Source organism: Ictidomys tridecemlineatus, chromosome 14 (assembly GCF_052094955.1).
Source record: "Ictidomys tridecemlineatus isolate mIctTri1 chromosome 14, mIctTri1.hap1, whole genome shotgun sequence".
In the NCBI taxonomy this organism is placed as follows: domain Eukaryota; kingdom Metazoa; phylum Chordata; class Mammalia; order Rodentia; family Sciuridae; genus Ictidomys; species Ictidomys tridecemlineatus.
The window spans coordinates 62,900,529-62,922,971 of record NC_135490.1 but is presented as its reverse complement, the minus strand read 5'-3'; the positions used below and the strand labels follow the sequence as shown (position 1 = coordinate 62,922,971).

Below are 22,443 nucleotides of genomic sequence, written 5' to 3'. Positions count from 1 at the left end.
AATTTGCTAATCTGTCCATGGCCTGAAATTCGGGGAGCCTTCCAGTATTGCCAGATGGAGGGGCAGGAGCGCCAAAGAACCCCAGACTGCTGGGAAGAGAAGCAGAGCTCCTGGCAGTTCAGTTGCTTCCCGGCTTCTCGGGGGCAGCGGCTCCGAAACTACAAGGCCCAGCAGGCAGCTGCAGGGGGAGGAGGAGGAGGTGGGACTAGCGCCGGGTGGGAGTGAGAGAGCGAGCCCTCGCGCCTCGCCGGCGCACAGCGCTCGGAGCGCTCCTGCGGCCACTGGTGCGGCTGCCTCGGCAGTAGGCGGCGGCGAGCAGGAGCCCGAAAGCTGGTCCAGCCGCAGCGCGCCGAGAAACCCGGGCTGTGCCCAGAGCTGGGCGGCAACATCCGGACAGGACTGAGACTGTGGTTAGCGCATTGCGGTGCCTTCGCCTTCCCTGGACGCGAGCGCGCGCCGCAGCTGGAAGAGCAGCGGAGACCGAGGACTTTTCTCCGGTTCGAGGGGCGCCCCGCAGGGCGCACCGTACCAGTGCTGCAGTCGGGCACACCGCGGCGCCGGGGCCCTCTCAGGGCGATGGAGCCGGGTCTGCAAGAAGCGTGAGGCGCCGCCGCTGGGTTCTGGAGAGCGGAGGCACCAGGTCTGGAGACCCCGGGCGGCGGACGGGAGCCCTCCCCCCGCCCCGCCTCCGGGGCACCAGCTTCGGCTCCATTGTTCCCGCCCGGGCTGGAGGCGCCGAGCACCGAGCGCCACCGAGAGTCGAGCGCCGGCCTCGGGATTCTCGCGACCCCGCCAGGACCAGAACGGAGCCCGGGGGCGAGGGGCCGGAGTGGGGAACGCGGGTACACGCCCGCCTGCACAAGCCACGGCGAGCTCTCCCGAGGCGGAACCGCAGCGCCAAGTGAGGTAAGAGCCGCGGCGCCCCCAGATCCGGGGCGGGCTTGGCGTCCCGAGCGGCCCCCGGCGCTGGAGCCTCCTGGCTGCGCGCTTCGCCCGCCGCAGCCCAGTCGCGGCCGGCGCCTCCCTCCACCCTTTACCCGCCCCCTCCACCTCCCAGCTCTGTCCCCAGCGCTCTGCGCCCCCCCTTTGGTCTCCCCTCCCTTTCTCTCCGCGTCGCCTTCTGCACCCCCTCCCCGCGCTGGTCCCGCCGCTCCTCCTGCCGCCCAACTTTTCCGCCAACTCTTGCTCCGGAGCTGGCGAGGCGGCGGCGGCTCCACGGTGAGTCCTAGGAGGGATTGGGCCCGGACGAAGACGGTGGAGGCCCTCTGTTTCCTGGGACTAGGGAGGAGGGCGGGAGTGGGCAGCGAGGTTGTGTGTGTGTGTGTGTGTATGTGTGTGTTGCATTCCACTCCATCTCTTTTTGGTCCCCTTGTAAGGATTCAGCAGGTAGCTCTGGGCGCACCCCTTAAAATCTGTTGCATTTCTAAGTCTTTTCCACCTCCGGTAAAGTCCGGGGTCCGGATTGGGGGGGTGGGTGGAGGCATGAGGAGGAAAGGAAGTGGAGGGGAAGGTTAGCTTGTCTTGGAATAGGTTTTAAGGAGGTGTCGTCACCAAATGGCTGAATCTGCTTTAGCAGAGAGCGAAGAAAAAGATTCCCTTTTCCAAGGGGTGGTGATGTTCCACTGAGACTTTTTCAGAACGAGTCCGAAGTTTGGAGAAGGGGAGGGTGACCAGCTGGTGATGTTAAACCCCATTATAGGGCGGGGGCGGGGGGACATTCAGTTCCTATCTAGTTCTTGGAGGTGGGGGAAGGGGTGAGGATTTTGTCTGGTGCGGTCCCCTGGGCAGTGCTTGTTGCTTCTCCGACCCCAGACCCCATTGCCGTCCGCTCCTGGCTCCCGTTATGTTTGGGGTAAGGATGAGAAGCTAGAACCCACATTTGCAGATTTTGTGACATTGTAGATGGGATTCTTAAAACACATAACCTGTGAGGCAGCCAGACACCTTTTTTTGGGGGGTGGTGGTGGAGGAAACCTGCTTCTCTGTTCTGGGCCTAGAAGCTATTAGCCCGTTTGGAAAGCATTTCTACGGTGCTTTTCTCCCCCACCCCCTTTCCCAGATGTAGCAGCCGCATCTGGTTCCGTTTCACCCCACACGGGTACACCGCAGCCACATTATTAACATCCCTCTTCCTCCCCTCCCCCTCTTCTAAATTAAAACTGGGGTTATTCAACTTGTTCTTACCACCTCCCTCCTTAAAATTACTGGAGACTTGGAAACTAGGCTTTCGGATTGGAGGAGAAAAAGAAAGTTACCGCGAGCCCAAGTTATTTAGTATCCTCCCGAACTAAGTATTCTCTGCTGCTGGGGGTGGCGTTTGGGTGCTCTCTAGATTGTGCAGAAAAGACGCATCTTGGGAGATGGGGCCAAGGTTTTCGTCTGTAGCACTTTTGGACGGTTCTTCTGCTAAAGGTGGCCTCTTTGGCTAGGAGTCTGGCCCAGAACCGGCCCTTATAGATGTTTCTGGAACCAAAGCATCGCTTTCTCTCCCCTTTAATTATAGTTGAAGAGGAGGCAGCGTCAGTCCCAGTGCGGAGCCGCCGAACCGCGGCGTCACACGTCTCTTTTCCACTCTCCCCGGAGCTAGCCGGGTGCGCAGCGGCTGGGGGCGTGAACTGTTTGCTGCCAGAGGCGCTCCTTGTGTGTTTTTAGGGAGTTACTTGAGCTGCAGCCCTCAGAAACTAAAGTGGGGTGTTTTACCATTTAAATAATGGCTGCAGCTATGTAAGCAGGGGTAGGGGTGGAGTGTCGAATTGGATTTTGAATATTCTTTGGGGTAGGAAAGCATCCTAGTGTCCAGCCAAGGGGTAAGTTGCTGCAGAGTGGGGAGAGTTGGTCCCTCTCACCCTCTCCTTTCCACTCTCTTTCAAATTGAAAACACTTCTCTGGTTTCCTTCTTTGGGCGGTAGTTTTGGAAGCTGTAATGAAATCGCACTTTCTCTAGACATGGTAATTAAGGTGACTTGTTTCCTCTGCAGATGTGCCCTGCCCTTTGCACCTCCGGACCAGTGCTTTTTTTGGAATACCGTCTAAATTGTAGAACCTTTGCCTTGAGACTGTTGAGCAGAAAGTGGCCATTTTCCTCCCTTGGCTCAGGCTCCCGGTTTCCTCTCTGAGGCTTGTTTAAAAGCTAAGTAGCAGGGCCCAAGGGACCTGCCTTCGTCTGGCTAATTACCCCCAGGCCCGGGTCATCTCTTTTCCTTTCAGTGACCAAAGACCAGCAAGCTCTGCCATTGCCCTCTGTCTGTCCTGATGGCCTGCCTCCTTTCCTAATGACTTGTTTACATATTTTCCTTAAGTTGGTTGGGTGAAGCTAGGGCTGCGCTGACTCTCAGGGTACTGGGTATTTGGGGATGGGGCCTGGCTTCCGCTGGGATGGTTATATACCGCATCAGTGACAAGCCCCTTGAAGTATCTGTTGCATTTACTCTTAGTCATAGCTGAGTGTCAGCTTTTTAATGAGAGTCCTCCGGATTGAGAGTACTTTCACTGCCTGCTTTTACCATGTGGACGGAAATGCCCATTTTAGAGATGTTTTCACAATAGGGATTTGGACCAAAGTAGACAGTCTTAAGGTGCTTCTTTTCCTTGGTCTCTGGCCATAGAGTATGTTAGAAAGTTCCTTTTGGTGCCTTTTGAATAATAAGTGAAGCACAGGGACAGGAAGAAATGGAGAAGGAGCATCACAGATGTTATCTCTTCCTCCTGGAGGGAGGGCAGGGATTAAGAATACATCCAGGAATCCCTAAGCCTGGGCTAGCTTTATTCCTGATGGGCTCCAGAGGGCAAGAAATTGAATTGAACATTGGGTTGACAGACTCCAGCCTTGGGGACCAAGGAAAATCCATAGATTTTTCTTTTAGTGGTATGCTTTTTGTTTATTTGAGGTATTGACCTGAAACAAGACCTCTAATAGGAAATTTGCTCCTGTGAGTTTGAGGTTTAGCAGCCAGCCTCTGAAGGCTTTTTTTTTTTCTCCCTTGCTTCCATTTCTTTAAATCTCTTTCATCAAAATGGCTGTTAGTTAAAGAGCTGTCTAGGAAGTTTGAGCCTGTTGCTGCTGGAGGAAAGGAGTTAGAATTGATTCAAACATCTTATTCTGAAAGAACCTCACATCACTTGAGTTTAATTTCCTCTTGGGAAATTTGCCTTGCATTTGTCTTCCCCAGAGCTCTGTAAAAGGTCTGAATGCACCAGGGATGGGTGGGAGTCCAGATGTAGAGCTTTAGAGAAGGTTCTGGTGTTTCCAGAGAGGATTAAATACCAGAAGTGGCTAGGATATTTGTTTTTCCCCTCAAAGTTGCATCTTAAACAGAAACCTCTCCTCATCACCACCACCCCTCTTGCAATAAAGAAGCAATGTTTGGCTTCCCTCCCTCCTGTCCCAGTAAACAGCACCCACCTGGGTGATGCTCCACTAGTATGACCTTTCTTCAACAGCAGGGTTTCATAGATAATGTGGCACAATTAGCATTTCATTCATTGCTAATTTTATATATACTTCTCACTTGCAAGGATACTGGACACTTCCTTGCAGAAACTCAAACAATTAGCATTTCCTTTGGACCAACTACACTTTTGTAAACTGAGCTGCCTTTTTTCAAAATACTTTTTAATAAAAGTATTTGCTTGCACTCTTCAACATGGAGTAAACATTTGGGAAAAGTGACCATTTCTGTTTGTGCTGCCCTCAATTCTGAGGCATCAAGATGTTTAGAAATTTCTCACTTGGTATTCTTTAGAATAGAGTTTGGCTGGCTAACAAGGCCACTAGCTATGACTCCCCTCTGCCCCCCCCCCCAATATACTCTGTTTTTAAATAGTATTAATACAAGTTGAACATCCCTGATCTGAAAATCTGAAATCCAAAATACTTATGTCATATTGGCATCTTAAAGTTTCAGTTTTCAGATTAAGAATGTTCAATGGCATAAGCTATGCAAATATTCCAAAATCTGAAAAACCTCAAAATCTGAAATAACTTTGGTCCTAACCATTTCAGAAAAAGAATACAGCCTGTGTCAGTTCTTGCTTGATCAGAATTTTTTTCTTCTATTCAGCCAATTAACAAATATGCCAGCAACTGCTATGTGCATACTAGGTACTAAGGGTATTGATAAAGGTTAGTTGGGCACAGAAGGGGATAGGGAATATAAAGAACAATAATAGCAGGCAACACAGGCCTCATGGGAGAGGAGCTGGTCATTTGTTTTGAAAATTTAGGGGAATGGGTTCCTGCAGCTACAAGGCCTAGAAAAGGCTTGTGGAAGAGATATAACTTTTTAAGGTGGAGTTCCAAGAATAGGAAACCCCCCAAGCACTGCAGAGGGAGGAAGGGCAAAAAAGAAACACTTGTATAGAGGAATTGAGATGAACTCAACTGCACTGTCCAGTAGAAATAGAACACAAACATCATGTAATTTTAGATTTCCTTGTAGCTACATTTGAAATTAAGTGAAAATTCATGGATGACATCAATTTTGAATGTATTTGTTTAGATTCTAATTATTTTTAAATTAATTTTTAATAATTTGGTTTATTATATTTATATTAATGTATCATATTAATATTCCCTAAATATTATCATTTGAACATATGATCAATATACAAAATTTTGTGGGGGTGCTAAGGAGTGAACCCTGGGGCTTGCTTATGCTAAGCTGGTGCTCTACCATTTAGCTATAAATACTCCCAATCCCAACATAAAAAATTAATGAGACACTTTGCATTCTTTTTTTTTTTTTTTTTAATGCCAAGGGGAAAAAAAGATCAGTGTTCAAGATCAGTGTATATTTTTCATTCTAGCACATCCTAAGGAACAGTAGCCACATTGCAGGTGCTAAAGAACTGCATGTGTCCAGAGGCCACTGAATGGGCCAGCCAGGTTTAGAGTACAGGGTACATCCTAAAGATAGAGGGTGAGAAATACCTTTAGAAAGGTAGGAAGGTCCCAGGTAGGAAGTTTGGGTCCTCCTGCCATAGTTATCAAAATTTCTGGGAATACCATCAAAACACAATGTTTAGTTACAACCCCTTCTGTTTGACCAAGTTGGTACTTTCAAGAGGTGAAAGTGGGCCCCTTGACCCCACTTCCCATTTATTTCATCCTCATGACCACCTGTGATGTAGGCAAGGCAAGTATTTTAACTCCTTCCAACAAGTGGCACATTGAGGCTCAGAAAAGTGAAGGGTCTGTCCCAGAATGGTAAGGTCATAAATGGAAGGGCAAGAATTCATTTGTTAATCCTGTCCAGCCAAAGACTTGGCCTGAACTCATAAACTAGTTTTTATTGCATTGTTTATATTGTAAGAAAATTGAAATCTCATAAAAAGGATATTTCATAGAATTTTTTTTTTTTTTTTTTTTTTTGGTACTGGGGACTGAACCCAGGAGCACTTTACCACTGAGCCATGTCCCCACCCCTTTTTGTTTTTTAACTTTTAGATAGGATCTCACTAAGTTGTTTAGGAAGTTGCTGAGGCAATCTTCAAACTTGCGATCCTCCTGCCTCAGCCTCCCAAGCTGCTGAGATTACAGCTGTGCATCACACCTGGCTTAGAATCTTTACTTTTAGAATTAGGGAGAGATGCAAGGTCATGTGGTCCAGCCCTTGCTTTCCCACCAGACACTGGTCATCTTCTCTTGGATGAGAACTTTAGGCACTTTAATGCATGTTGCCATTCAGTCCTCGTAACCACCTTTGATGTAGGCAGGGCGGATATTTTAGCCCTCTCCTGCAAGTGTGAAGATTGAGGTATTGTGTTCCACCCTTCACTCCCCATTGAGGACCTCTGCACCCAGGCAAGTCAAGCTGTGAGTCCTGGGAGTCCTGACTGATATTGGAGAGACTGAAGGGGGCCAGCTGCAAGGTCTCTGGGGAAGATTCTGTATACACCTGCAAGGCTAGAGGTCACATATGTCAAGCTGTAACGGATAGAGGCTGTTCCTGAGGGCTTTGGGGAAGTCATTAATTAATAGAATGAGAAGATGAGATGGCGGTTCCAAAGATCACAGACAGCACCATGGATGAGCTGTTTGTATCACTGCATTTTCTGCAGGTGTGTGGAATGGGGTGAGTGCCCACTTATTTTCTCATTTCAGGAACTGGTGCCAGGAAGCCAGGTTTTCTTAGCATCCTTGTTTTAGAGGTGAAACCTAAGGCCTGGAGGGGTATAGGTATTGGCTGAATGAGTTGGAAGGAAAGTGTCAGATTAGTTTGACGTACGCTGATCACGGAGGACAGTCTGAAACCAGCCCTATAATTGAAACCAAGCTGAATCATCTCAAGATAATACCACCTTCTCCCATCTACCCTTTTTGGGTACTAAAGATTCATTTAGTAGGCTGGCAGTTACTAGGGACTTCGGTTTTCCTGAGTTAGATGCATCTTTCTGGGTGACAAGCCTGCATCAGTGAGGTGTATCTTTGGGATATAGTGAAAGGCAGGGCCAGAGATGCCCTTAGATGAGCATTGCTTCTGTGCCAGGCCCAAGGTTGTGCCCCATCCTTGTCCTAGACAGCCCATCTGTGGTCTGCTTCCAGGGGTCTTTCCGTCCGTCAAAGGACTAATAAATACCCTTTCATTTCCAGAGCTAATTCAGATTTGTCCTTATCTACTTGTTTTCTTTATGGTATGAATCCCTTTGAGACTTTATCAGATAGGGCTGTTTTTTTTTTGCCCTTGAGGACCAGGAAAGCACTGTATCACTGAGCTACACCCTAGCCCTTATTTGCATCCTCCCATCCTGTCCTCTACCATATGAAAACGGGTGATTTTTGAGCCTCAGTTTCTCCATTGCTTAAAGGAGAATTATACCTTTTATCCTCCTGAAATTTATGGTGAGGAATAAATAAAGCTTTGTAGTTACAAATAATTGTACCTAGTGCAGTTTTGGCATATTGTAATATTCAGTAAATATTCCTTCCATCTCTAGTCCCTTTCCTAAATTTAGAAAAATAAAATAGAAATGTTTACTTTTGGCCAGGTGTGGTGGAACACGCCTGTAATCCCAGCAGCTTGGGAGGCTGAGACCAGAGGATTGTGAGTTCAAAGCCAGCCTCAACAACAGTGAGACGCTAAATAACTGTCTCTAAATAAAATACGAAATAGGTCTGAGGATGTGGCTCAGTGGTCGAGTGCCCCCGAGTTCAATTCCTGGTACAAAAAAAGAAAATGTTTACTTCTTTAATATGAAATTTTAGTAAGCCTTGGGAGGGAGCAGCGATAGTGCATACGTATTCCTGCAGGCCGAGCACATGCGAAGCCAAGAATTTGGGGTTTTTCTGCCAGCCAGGACTGAGTCACTGAGAGGGGCCCTGCCTGGCTCAGGGGGAGGCAGGGCTGAAGCACCACATTAGGGCATGTTCCGGGGAAACAGATTCTCTGAATAACTTGGATGGCTCCCTGGAGCATTTAGGACAAAAGCCACCTGGAAGAGAGAGATGGTCACCCCCCACATAGCCCAACAGTGACCAAAAAGTCTTATCACTTGATACATGTTTTCAGCAGTGATTCTTTCTTTAAGACCCTGGGGAGCTGTTTTATTATTTATTTATTTATTTTGTTAAACTTTTTTTTTTTTTAGTTGCAGACGAACACAATACATTTATTTATTTATCTATCTACCTGTCTACCTACCCATTTATTTATTTATTTATTGGTGGTGCTGAGGATGGAACCCAGTGCCTCACACATGGTAGGCAAGCTCGCTACCACTCCAGTCCCTTAGGGAGCTGTTTTAAATTTTATCACTGCGGTCCTGGGAAGGGTCAAGGGCTGCCAAGTGTGTGCATTAAACTGGGGCAGGCATGAGCCATCTTTGAGTCAGCCCTTGCAAGAGCCCTTGACTGTGCGGTGGGATGTTTCCCTCCCACTCCTGTCCTAACTTCTGGATATTCTCTGTCAGACATCAGCTGTCACCTTCCAGCATCAAGGACAGCTGGATCCACTTCATGGTTCCACCCTCTGAGGTGCTCTGAAATCCTTTGTAAGAGTGGTGAGGATTCTGGTGTCTGTAAGGGAGGTGGGTAGAACTGGAGATGCCTGTGATTCACACAGTTTTAGAAACAAAAAGAAAGAACTCTGGGGGATTGAGGATATAACTCAGAGCACTTGCCTGGCATCTTCCTTGAGTCCCATAGTTACTAGCTAATTACCTGTGTACTTGGCTCCCATTTCCTAGTCTTTGGTGTGCTCCACATTTCATCCATCTCTCTTCTTCACCAAAGGGATAGATCAGTTCTGCAACTGTTTTGAGTGCAGACTAAGAGGTAGCCTGACTGGGAAGATCACTGTAAGGTTCTCCAAGGTACAAGTCTCAAGGTCATTTGTGCTGTCAGGTGAGGAGGCATGTGTCAGAAATCCCAGTGGCTCGGGAGGCTGAGGCAGGAGGATTGCAAGTTCAAAGCCAGCCTCAGCAACTGTAAAGTACTAAGCAATTCAATGAGAGCCTATCTCTAAATAAAATACAAAATAGGACTGGGGATGTGGCTCAGTGGTCAAGTGCCCCTGAGTCCAATCCCTGGTACCAAAACAAAAAATCTTTGAGCTGAGAAGTGAATGGCCTTATGACTGTCCCCAGATGGTTCTGCTACTTTGTGGTTGAGTGCTTCGTTCCATAAAATACTGGGGGAGTCTCAGCATACTTAAGTCTCCTCCAATTAATTGCACACCACTTTGTGAAGCCCTCACCCCAGCAAAGTGACAGAACAGTTTGGGACATTGATGAGACTGTTCACTTATCGGCATAAACAGTCTTGAGGCTTATACCTTGGAGAATCTCATGGTAATCTTTCCAGTCAGTCTAGCACTTAGTCTACACTCGAAATATAATTGTAGAATTGAATTGTGTTAGCCTTCTGTTACTATAACAAAATGCCTGAGCTAATCAACTGAAAAATAGGACATTTGTTTTATTTTTTTAAAAATATTTTTATTAGTTGTTGATGGACCTTTTATTTGTTTATATGTGGTGCTGAGAATCAAACCCAGTGCCTCACACATGCTAGGCAAGTGCTCTACCACTGAGCTCCAGCCCCAGCCCACTAGGACGTTTATTTCGCACACAGTTTTAGAGGTTTCAGTCTGTGGTTGGTTGGGTCTGTTGCTTTCGAGCATGGTTCACCTTACAGCTAGGAATGACCTGGATTCTCATAATCCCCTTCAAGGTCATACCCATGATTACCTAAAACCTCCCCTAGGCCCCAAATATTTGAGTTCAGGGTGCAGGGGAATGTCTCACTGTGTTGGCCAAACTGGGCTTGAACTCTCAGTCCTTCTGACTCAGCCTCTCTAGTAGCTGGGGTTGTGAGTAATTGGAATAATAGTTGTGTGTCTAGCTTACATTCCACTTCTTGAAGGTTCCACCATCTCCTAGTGGCACCGTTCTGAGGAACAAGCCTTTAACACATAAACGGCCTTTGGGAAGCACTAAGCTTTAGCATGAATTAAAACAACCCTTAGCCAGAAGTGGTGGCATACCTGTAATCCCAGCGGCTCCAGAGGCTAAGGAAGGAGAATCGCGCATTTAAAGCCAGGCTCAGCAAAAGCAAGGCACCAAGCAACTCAGTGAGACCCTATTTCAAAATAAAATACAAATAGGGTTGGAGATGTGGCTCAGTGGTTGAGTGTCCCTGAGTTTAGTCCCTGGTACCCCCCAAAATAAAGTAAAATAAATAAAACAACCCTTAGTCTTATCGAGACCTAGAACTTCTGATTGAATGTTGGGATAAGCTCATAGTTCTCTTCTTTGTACCTTAAGGAGTAGTTACTGCTTCAAGCAACGTTTTGGCCAGGGTGACCATGTGACATGTTTTACTTTGTTTTTCTCTGTGCCTCCCCACCTCTCAGACCCTCTTAACCTTTTGTTTTTTTCTTTCCCCAGAGTCAGCTTGAAAAGGAGAATCGGGCTCAAGGTGGAGTATCCATGGAGGTGTGGAGCCTTGTCACCAATCTCTAACTGCAGAACTGGGATGTGGAGCTGGAAGTGCCTCCTCTTCTGGGCTGTGCTGGTCACAGCCACACTCTGCACTGCCAGGCCAGCCCCGACCTTGCCTGAACAAGGTAAGGCAGTAGGCTGAAGGGTTGGCCCAGACCCCCGAGCCTTTGAACAGGCTGGGCTTGCATGGAGGTGATGTGGTTGGAGGTGATGTGATCAAGGAGGAAGGCTCCTTCTTAGGTGGAGCTAAGGGCTTCCTTCCTAGAGTAGAGATGCTTGAGATCCTTAGGCTGGTTGGGCCTGGTTATAAATCTAAATGACTTCATCGGAGGTTGGGGTTGTGAAGTCTGGTTGTGAAGTCTGGTGACAGCCATCCTGAGTTGATAAGATGAGGGGAAAAAAACATCTGATTGGCACCTAAGAGCTGGGTCTTTATCCTGGGTGGTATATAAATATATATATAAAAACCGCTAGATGGTGCGACGGGGACCAAGTGGCCTATGACTTTTGGTTTAGCATTTTAATTGTACAGCAAAGGACATTGTAGGATGTAAGAGTTTGATAATAACCTCTGACTTATAAAAAATTGTTGCAGGGGCTGGAGTTGTAGCTCAGTTGGTAGAGCATTTGCCTTGCATGTGTGAGGCACCGGTTGCTGATCCCCAGTGCCACATAAAAACAAATAAATAAAATAAAGGTATTGTGTCTGTCTACAACTAAAAAATTATATATTAAAAAAAATTTGTTCCAAAGACACATCTTCTATAAGGGTTGGTGGTCATGATGACTTGCCTGCCATTTTGCCTTTCTTGAATGTGTCTCCCAGGCCCTGTTTAGGAGCCTGCTGAGTGGTTTGCTTTGGAGATGTCCTATTTGAGGGATTTCAAAGAGACTGGGAACTAGGAAGCAGGATGGAGCATAGAGACCTATAGTGTGTTGGAAATTCAGGGAGATTATTAGTAACAGGAAGACTTGCCCCCCTGATCATGAGATTTGCACAAGTTATGAAAATACCTATGGGAGATTACAAGTGCCGCGTACCTGATAGCTTTTGAGCGATTTTGTGAGAATTAATGTTTGGGCATTTGGGGGGACTTTGAGACTTGGTGACTGGTCACATAGAGAAAGTTGGCAAGCAGTAGATGAAAAGCTTGGGTGCTTATGATATGGTGGCTGTATTTACAAGGCCATCAGTCTAGGCTATGTTTTAATGATGAGTGATGGGTGAGAGAACACGTCTAGTTACATGATGCTTGGAAGGAGCAGGGAAGGTTGTGTGAGACTTCCTGAAGGTGTAATAACTGGAGCAGGCATTCTGTAGGACCACAGGCAAGATCTGAGCAAGAACATGCCAGAGACCCAAAGTGGGAGAGTTTATCTCTGCCCATAGGAGTTAACCATAAGGTAGAGACAAGTACAGAGAAATAAATGCCAAGTATACTGTGTTTAAATTACACATTGGAGTTATAATAAAATGCAGTGTGGGGGGGCTAGGGTTGAGGCTGAGTGGTAGAGTGCTTGCCTCACACGTGTGAGGCATGGGGTTCGATCCTGAGCACCACATAAAAATAAATAAAGGTATTGTGTCCATCTACAACTAAAACAATGTTTAAAAAAATGCAGTGGGAATGCAGAGGAAGAGAGGAGCACAGATCATCTGAGATGGGTAAAAACTAGGCATCTGGGAGAGAGAAATAAAGGGCTTTCTGTGTGGAACAGCATGAGTGAGGGTACAGAGGCAGGATATATAAGATAAAATTGAGAATGGTTTGCCTTTTGGTTAAATAGTTATGGGAAATAATACCTTAGAAAATTAGATTTGGCTACCATATGAAAGGCTTCCATATGCCACGCTAAGGAAACTATACTTAAAATGGGTAGATTTGAAAAATTGGGGAAATTTGAAAAATTTAGTGACATGTTCCAGCTTTCAGAAATTTAATTTGGCCACTGAATTTGGACAGATGAGAGGAAGGGGTTAGTTAGGTGGACCTGTTTTCATCTTGCTCTGCCACGTGATAGCTGCGTTAACTTCCTTTGCCAAATTCGAGCCCAGTAAGCCTTAGTTTTGCCCATCTATAAAATGGGAAGGGTAAAAAAGGATTAAATGCAATAATCCAAATAAAGCACGTAGATGGAAAGTGTTAGCATTTATTACTGCTGTGGCCTCTGTTGACAGAAAGACTGGTTAGGAAGGTTGTTTTGATTGTCTAGTTGGGGTGAGATCGGGAAGTAGGATGGGGGCTGTAAGATTGTAAAAGAAGGAAAAAACAGTAAAGACCCTCCAGAAATAGAACCTAGGGGTTTAAGTCGGTAGAATAGCAACTCTAGATGACTAGAGACAAGACAAGATGAAAGTAAGGTTACGGGAGCAGAGAAGATGGTGACCAGCCACTGTGTAGACAGAGGCAGGGGAGTCCAGGAACAAGGAGGGCACGGATGAGGGTTGAGAATGTGCTTTTATGATGGACCCTGAAGCATTTTCTTTTTTCCTTTTTTTAACTTTCTGCAAGACTCTTTGCAGCCCAAGAATGGAGATTAGAGAAAATGAATTTGTACAAATCTTTGGCCTAGGCACTTGAAGAGGGTGTGGAGCAGGGAAATGAGCTACCGGAGATTTAGGTGGGCGTGGGGCTGGAGGAGGAGGGTCATTAAAGCTGCTGGTGGTGGATCCTATCTAGGAAAGGAAACCGGCAGGGATGGAGCATAGAGCCAGGGATCTGAAGGTCTTGATGAGGACAAAGTACAAGCTCTGAGAAAAGAGGGAGGAAGAGAGGGGGGATGGGGACTGTTGGGAGGCTGTAGGCAGTCAGGACTGAGCTTATAAAAACGTTAACTTAATTGAGGTATAATTTATGTAACATAAAATGTGTTGATTGTAAGTGTATGGTTCCACGCGTTTTGTTGGTTTGTTTTTGTTTTTTGGTACCTGGGATGGAACTCAGGGCACTTGACCACTGAGCCACATCCCCAGCCCTATTTTGTATTTTATTTTGAGACAGGGTCTCCCTGAGTTGCTTGGCGCCTCACTGTTGCTGAGGCTGGCTTTGAACTTGCGACCCTCCTGCCTCAGCCTCCTGAGCTGTTCAGATTATAGGCATGCGCCACCGCACCCGGCTCCATGTGTTTTTATAGAATGTGTGTACACCATGTAACTACTACCTCAGCGAAGATATAGAACATTTTCATCACCCCTCACCATGCCCCTCTTCAGTCAGTCCCTGGGCAACCTCTAATCTACTGTCTTTCACCATAGATTCATTTTTCCTGTTTTAGAATTTCATATGATAAAATTACATGCTGAGTATGTATTCACCTTTTGATGGCCATTTTGGTCATTGTATTAGTCTGTTTTCAGTTGTTATAGCAAAAGACCTGAAATTGGATACTTATAAAGAAAAGAAGTTTGTTTACCTCATGGTTTTGGAGGCTGAAAGTCTTAAGATCAGGCAGCCCATATATTTAGCCTCAGGTGATGGCCCACCTCGCAGTATCACTACATGGAGGGTGGGTCACCAGGGGATTGTATGTAAGAGAGATCATATGGTGAGATAGGGAGACCAGGGAGGGGCCGGTCTTCCTCTTTTTATTAACAAGTCTCAGGGGAACTTACAGGTTTCTTGAGGACTACATTTAATCCCTTATAGAAGCAGTGACCTTCACTAAGCCCCACCTCTTAAAGGTATTCAACCTTTCAATATTGTCACTCAGGAAGCCAACCTGCCAGCACATGAATTATAGCAGTTATGAACAATTTTGGCCATTTTTAATAAAACTACTGTGTTCTGAACATTCACGCACAAGTCTTTATGTTTTTTCTTGACTACCTTCATTTTGATTTCAAGTGCACTTCTTTTTTTCTTTCTTTTATAGTAATGGAGATTTAGCTCAGAGCTAGTCTACCACTGAGCTACATTTCCAGCCCTTTTTAATTTTATTTTTTAGACAGTGTCTCACTAAGTTGTGAGGCTGGCCTCTAAATTTGCTATCCTCCTGCCTAAGCCTCTCAAGATTACAAGCATGCACCGCCTCAACTGGCTTTGACTCCACTTCTTACTCCCTGTTGACTCTTGGGACAGTTTTCTCTGAGGTTTCTATAAACTCTGTTAATGAATATGTGCTCATAAGGTCATTGTAAAGATCAAATGAGACTGTCTGCACAGCTCTTACACAGAGCCTGGTACACAGTAATAAATGGCTGTTCTTAGTCCATTTTCCCGGGACCCAGGAGTCTAGCCCATATGGTAAGGGACATGTGGTCTCCTGGGGCAACTTGGAATGGCCTAGGACGGAACAGTGGAAAGCCGCGGGACTTGGAGAACAAGTCTGGTGAAGGAAGTCCCTTCCTAGTGTGGCACTTTTATCCCCTACGAGCTCTGTGGTACGGCACACTGCCCTGTCGTGGCTGAGAACAGCTGTGACTGTGACGGGTTAAGAGAAAACATATCTTCATGCTTTGTGAACTTTAGGAACTTTACAAATGTTAGATATATTGTATAGCCTTGGCCCTACTGATTATTAAATAATGCTGCTATTGTCCTCAAAAAACACTATAATCTGTGTATAAAGGATTTGTCCCTAAACTGAAAGCAGACTACCCCAAACCCTGCCTGCATTGAAACCTTCTCCCCCATTGGAAAGGCTATGTGCTGTGTGTGTGTGTGTGTGTGTGTGTGTGTGTGTGTGTGTGTGTGTGTGTGTTGGCAGCCCCTCCCCCAGCTGAGTGCAATACTAGCAGTCTGCAAATGCTCCTAAGGGACTGGGGAGGGCCTGGAGTTTCTGGCTGTCCTTGGAAAGCTGATTTAATAAGGGTTCCAGGAAAACCAACCTCCCTCCTTCCCTCTCCCTCTCCTTCCCATTCTCTCGTGTGCCATCTTACCAAGTACAAGCTTGTTTCAGATCAGGCTTTGAGGTTTGCGGGTGGACTGAAGCTGGATCACAGGCCTGGGGGTAGAATACCCCTTTCAGAAGATAAGCACCAGCTTGCAAGACATTCTGAGCTTGAGGTGGGCTGTTTCCATTTGTTTTTTCCTCCTAGAATAGGACTTGAGGGGAACCGTGAGTGGGTTCATCCAAAACTGCCTGCAAGGCCACTCTGGAGACTCCTGCCTGCCCCCACTTCAGCAGTCAGGTGGGTTAAACATCCCGGACCCCATGGTACAGGGCATAAAGTGTGTGAGATTTGCAGTCTCCAAATACTTGCTTCCATCCACAGAAACCTGCAACTCATAAGCGATTTAATGGGCTGAGGTTTTACAGCTCCTCCCACCCACCCAGATTTGAAGGAATCTGGTGGCTGGTTGAATGGGGGAGAGGTTACATTTAATGGAAAAGCTCTATGTTTCCATTTCTGGCTGCACGTCCCCCGGCATGCCATGTGTGTACCACAGAGCAGGTCTTTGTCTCTGTGTTCTGCAGAAACCTGTACCCATGGCTGCAGGTAGTGCCAGAACCATGAACCAGCCCTCAAGTTGTAGGGTCCTGGCAACACTCCCACCCCACAGGGGTTCTGCAGCTGCCTTTAGTCCAAAGGGGTGTGCATTTCAGCTGAGCTACAGCAGGAGTCTCAGATAGATACCAGGGGGTGTCCCAATATAAGACATGCTGTGATTCCGCAGGCTGCAGCTGATTGGCCTGAAGACCAGTGTCCCAAAGCTGCCCTGGGACACTTGGAGGATGTGCCCCCACTCCACCTCATCCCCAGCATCATTTCTTCTTGTGAAAAGAACCTGTTTGCTTCTAATTCACACTGAATGGCAAGAGGAATTCCAGAAGGCTAGTGGAATTACTTAGAGCCAAAGGTGATGTGGAATGACCCACTTGAGAACAAGGGCGGGGGATTTAGGTCTGTAGAAATCCACCAGTGCTCTAAGCTACCAGGTTTCCCTCAGGATCTACTGTGTCCCATGCCTGCCTCCCCAGAGAGGTGGCTGTTTGCAAGTGTTAGAGTTAGGGCAGGGCTGGGAGGACCCAGCAGCTCTCAGCAGAGTGTGAGAGAATGTGGGGGTGCTCACGTGTCCTGCTTGACCACACTGGGTAGAGCTCAGCCACTCCAAGGCTGTGTTCTTGGCTCTGGCTTCTGCATTGCTACACCATTAGCTTCACTGATTTTCCACTCTGGCTTTGCCAACCCACTCCCCGAAGTCAGGGAGAAGGAATTTCTCAGGGAAGAACAAATGGCTATCCAGAGGCCGCGCAGCGGGTGGGGGAAGGGAGGGAGCCCAAACAAAGAATCCCTGATTCTTTGTCCGTGACTCTTGTCACCTGGTTTCTGTGACTGCCTGGAGTCTGGGGTAGGCCGGCAGGTGTCAGGGATTCTTCTCAAGCCTTCGCCTAGAGATGGGAAAATGGGTCCACAGGGTCTGTCCAGCCAGGGTGTTTGCTTCTGGTCAGGCTAACGAGTGAGTGACTGTCCGGGTGGTGATGGATGGCCTTGGGAGAAGTGAGTTCTGGGGAGTCATTATCCAGCAGGGTGAGGTCCAGGGTCAGAGAGCCTGACCAGCAGCTGCGCCCTGTTTTTATAATGCCTCATTCCTCTGGGGCTACCGCGGCCTCAGACTCCCCCTGTAGATAGCACCTTTGCCTCCCTCTTCTTTCCCTGAAGCCTGGAAATGAGACAACTGTTTTCCTGCTGACCCGGGAGGTCCAGCTGCTCTCCTTCCTTCCCCTGGACTCTTAAATTCAGCTGCCCAGGCCTCCGTGTTCATTCTTTCTTTCTGCCCAACCTGTCCCCGCTCCTCTGGAACTGAAAGTTAATTGCCCTCCCTGGCCTCCTAAGAACCTGGGGCAGATCCCAAACCATTTCCTTTTAGGAGAATTCCTTTTGGAATCTAGGCTGCTCCTGACCTTGGGGATTTTCTCAGACTTAGAGCTGTCAGTGGCCCAGTAGGGACCCTCTCACACAATACACAGTAGGTGTCATGCCAGCAGAGTAGCATCAAGCTTGAGCATCTGTCCCCTGGTTTCCCCTCTCCTGACTCTTAGCTCACAATAACCAATCACTCACCTTTCTCCTTTGCCAAAGAGGATGCCCGCTGCCTTCGTTTAAAGGTTTGTGTCCTGCGCACTGAGGAAGGCTGGGATGAGGGGGTCTGCCCATGTAGTTACAGGGAACAGCAAAGATCTGCTTGGGCAGAACTCAAAACTCCATGCTCTGTCCTAATCCCCCACGTTGTGCCGGGCCAAATCGGTACGGTTTGTGTGCAATAGGTGGACATTGGGATAGCAGGCCCTGTCCTGGGCACATAGGTGTATTAAGCCTCAAGTGGTCGTGAGAGGGTCAAAGAGTTCAAGAAAGAGTGGGCTTATTGGTTATGAGCTTGAGCAGGGAAAAAGGGCATGAGACAGCAACATGGAAGTTTTAAGTGTTAATCAACAATTCAATCAAATTCAATTGAATTCAGAGTTTACCCCTTCCTGTTTTCACTGGGATTGAAAACTAACCTCTGGCTAAGGATTTGTTCCTTCATTAATTTTTTTCAACCCATTCATTCATTCATCTGGCCAAGTAAGTTTCCCCCCCCACACACTTTTTTTTACTACAACATATACTTTATATGTAACCTTTGTTCAGTCAGAAATGGGAATTATTTACCCAATTTAACCAGTGTTCAGACAGAACTGGCCGTCCTTATCCTTTTCTCCTTTTCACATTTTGTAATACCTACTCAATTCTTGGCCTAAGGTTAACTTGAGTTTGCGTTAAGACCTAGTTTAAGGAACATATTCTTCTTGGCGTCTTCCCCTGTTCACTCCTTGCTTTTTTGTTGTTTTGTTTTGTTTTGTTTTTAATAATCAATCTAGCACAGACTTTATTCTGCCTCAGGTTTTTGGTGTGTATACTAGAGATTGAACCCAGGACCTCACACTTACTAGACAAGCACTCTACCATTGAACTAAATCCCCAGTCCTTGTTCAAATTTTTTTTTTTTTTAAGTTTTTGGGTTTTGCCTGTTTGTTTGCAGTGTCAGATTGAACCTTGGGATTCATGCATGCTAAGCATATGCTGTACCTTTGAGCCATACCCCAGCCCTTGGAGTTTTTAATGTTTGATAACTCCTCTCAAAGTTCTGTGCAATTAGCAAGAATATTGTTCTTTTAAAACATTCTTATTTTGATATGTAGTCTGAGTTCATTGTAGAAAATACAGAAAACCTATAATCCTAGCTACTAAGGAGGCTGAGGCAGGAGGATCACAAGTTGGAGGGTAGCCTCAGCAACTAAGCAAGACCCTATCTCAAAATAAAAAATAAAAATGACTGGGATGTAGCTCAGTGGTAATATTACACCCCGCTCCCCCAGTTTAATCCCTAGTACAAAAGAAAGAAAGAAAAACTTACACTCCCATCATCCAAAAATGATTATTTTTTTAAAAGACTTTTTTCTTGCCTTTATACAAACTTTCAGAAATGGACTTATACTATATGTACTGATTTATAACTTAAGTCTATATTTATTGTCATACACAAAAGCTTTTCATCATGCCTGATAACTACTTAGTATTCCATTGTGAGTATACAAAATTTGTTTATCTTGTCCTCCTCTTTGGGAGTAACTTAGGTTATTTCTAGTAATTTGCACTTGAGTGAACATACTGTTAAAAATAAAATTTGTTCATGTATCAAAGGGTAGTTACATTTTAAATGTTTTGATATCATCACTATATCAAACTGCCCCCCAGAATGGTTGTGCCAGTGAAAATCTTTTTGAAAGCAGGGCTGGGGTTGGGGGTACTCGCCATATGCACAAGGCCCTGGGTTCCATCATCATCATAATTAATAGTAAGCATCTTTATACTGCATGGTTTACATTTTTACTTCTTTATAATGAACCCATGGACACAAGATTCATGCCCATGATTAGCTTGAGATTATTTAACCTTAGTTTGAAGTTCAGGAAATTAAGTAACTTCTCAAAGATTGTATAGTTGGAGAGGGGTAGCATGAGGTTTCAAATTCCGGTAGGTCTGATGATATTTTTTTCCTTCTCTATTGCTCTCCATACCTATATCAAATTGGATTCCCCACAAAATTGAGGCAGAACACCTTTTGTTGAACATCCCTGCATGAGGCAAGAGAACTATAAGTTCAAGACCAACCTGGGCAATTTAATGAGACCTTATCTCAAAAAATAAAGGGAGCTGGGGATGTAGCTCAGTGGTGGAGTGTTCTTGGTTTCAATCCCTAATATCACACACAAAAAAATAAATAAAATAAAAAGAGATTTAAAAAATAATAATAATATAAAAAATAACAAAAATAAACATTGCTGGCTTAGTCCTCCTTATCTCACAGGAATCTGACTTCTCTCTTTGAGATGTTTGCCTTGAGTCATTTCTCCTGTGACATTCTGTTCTGTACTGTGAGGTTCCACATCAGTCACAAGTCTGAGCTGCCCTAATGACAGTGGTTCCCTAGCATGGAAGAATCAACGGAACAAAACCCTTTCTTTTCCACAGTAGCCACAGACCTCATACTTGGGAGAGATCTAGGATCAGAGATGCTCAAGCATCAGATACCATACCTGAGTTTTTTGTAGGTCACACTTAGTCTGGAATGCAGCAGTATTGCTTAGACACAAAAACTACATAGATGTAAACTGGGTGTAATGGTACACACCTGTAATCCCAGCAGCTTGGCAAGGTGAGGCAGGAAGATCAAGGGTTCAAAGTCACCCTCAGCAATTTAGTGAGGCCCTAAGCAACTCAGTGAAACTCTAAATAAGTACAAAAAAGGGTTGGGGATGTGGCTTAGTGGTTAAGTACCCTGAGTTCAATCCCTGGTACCAAAAAAAAAAAAAAAAAAAAAAAAAAAACCTACCTAGATTTCTGGATGAAAATAAATATGTCAGAAGGTTCATAAAGACTGGGGTTTAGGATTTTTTTTTTTTTTAAGGCTACAGTGTTATTTTTCTTTAAGTGCAAAAACTGGGGTGGAGTGGGGTCTAAAATTTTGTTTTTCTTAGTGTTTATATTTAACAAATTAATGTATAAACAAAATTTTATATTACAAGGTAGTACCACAGAATAATTACAGGATTTTAAAGGTATGTATCAATTTGTGGTACACTATTCGTAGTGCCCTAGGAATAGAAACCAGACCTGTTGAAAGTTAGGGAATGTTTTCCTCTGGTTCTGTCAGTTGGTACTATCCATGTAACCTTTTGGGAAGAAACAGTAAAAGTCTTGTAGACCTTTCCTGAATGCTTGAGTGAGCCATCCTACCCCTACCCTCACTATGTATGGGTCAGGCCCAGGCCCAGCCAGCATTAACTCTTAATTACACAAATACAATAAATGACTCACTTAAGAAATAGTATCCACTCTTCGGTCTCGGGCCTAAGTCGTGGTGACAGGGCTAAACGCACTAAGAAAGTCGGAATCATTGGTAAATATGGGACCCGCTACGGTGCCTCTCTCTGGAAAATAGTGAAGAAGATTAAAATCAGCCAGCACGCCAAGTACACATGTTCCTTCTGTGGCAAAACCATGAGAAAGAGTTGGGCTCTGGGGATCTGGCACTGTAGTCCCTGCATGAAAACAGTGGCTGGTGGCACCTGGACCTACAACACCACTTCTGCTATCACAGTCAAGTCTGCAATCAGAAGGCCAAAGGAACTGAAAGACCAGTAGAAAGTCCTACCATATAGCAAAATTCTGGTTTGTTGTTAATTGTATTAACTGGATGTTCTGATGTGAATTGTGTTAATATTGCCTTTTCAAAAGAGATTTGTAAATCAAAGCCCTTCTAATATGAATTGGAAAATTTTGCTGAGATGGGTTATTGTAATTCAGATGTTTTTCCCCCCAGTAGTCAGATGATAATGGCATGAAACTAAGTCTTACAGCTTAGGTATATACTTAGCTTTTTTTTTTTTAAACCACTGTTCAACTACTCAGAGATACATTTGACATATTGTACAAAATTTGTTTTAAAGGTAAAATGTGCTAAAATACACAAAGTATATACATTAAAAAAAAAAAAAAAAGGAAGAAGTAGTAGTATCCAGTGTTGTTAAAATGCAGACCTTGGCAGGGCAAGGGCCCAGGAATCAGCATTTTAAGTTCCCAAGTGATATCAATATTGATAGTTCTTGAACTACAACAGCTAAAGTGTGGACTTCAACTTGAATATAATTACATAGTATTTTCTAGATGGTAAAAAATAAAAAGGTGCAAAAGAAAAAATAGAAGTAATATTCAAAGCCCACATCAAATAAAGACATTAGACCCTAGATTATATGAGGACATATGAAATGACATAGGATGGCCTCTTTTCAAAGGAACGGTGTAAATTGACTGACTGCTGTACACTATAGTATATATAATAGCGTGTTCACACACACAGAGTTGGGTGTCCCTTTGATGATGTCAGTATGTTCTGAGAGGTACACGGTTAGGAGATTTCATGTTAGTGGGACCATCATAGAGTGCTTACACAAACCTATGTAGCACAGCCTCTCACACTCATAGGACAATTAGAGTGTGCATCTGTGTACATGGTGTAG

The 22,443-nt window shown here is 45.4% G+C and overlaps 2 protein-coding genes across 9 annotated transcripts in view; both read left to right on the top strand.

Annotated features, from left to right (window-relative positions):
• Positions 1–771: 771 nt before the first annotated feature.
• The window catches only part of Fgfr1 (fibroblast growth factor receptor 1), a 54,551-nt gene continuing 32,879 nt past the window's right edge, over positions 772–22,443 (top strand). For 7 of the 8 annotated variants that reach the window (XM_078031230.1, XM_078031229.1, XM_078031228.1 and 4 more), the window contains exons 1-2: positions 772–906; positions 10,885–11,063. In XM_078031230.1, coding sequence (XP_077887356.1) covers positions 10,973–11,063 — 91 coding nt within the window. In that variant the 5' untranslated portion in view covers positions 772–906; positions 10,885–10,972. Of the gene's footprint in view, positions 907–1,085; positions 1,219–10,884; positions 11,064–22,443 lie in introns of those variants that run through there. The other variant, XM_078031225.1, reaches the window with a different exon arrangement.
• On the top strand, positions 11,079–21,710 carry LOC101977689 (large ribosomal subunit protein eL43). The gene has a single exon (XM_078031233.1). The coding sequence runs from the start codon at positions 21,233–21,235 to the stop codon at positions 21,566–21,568; it is 336 nt and encodes a 111-aa protein (XP_077887359.1). The 5' UTR covers positions 11,079–21,232; the 3' UTR covers positions 21,569–21,710.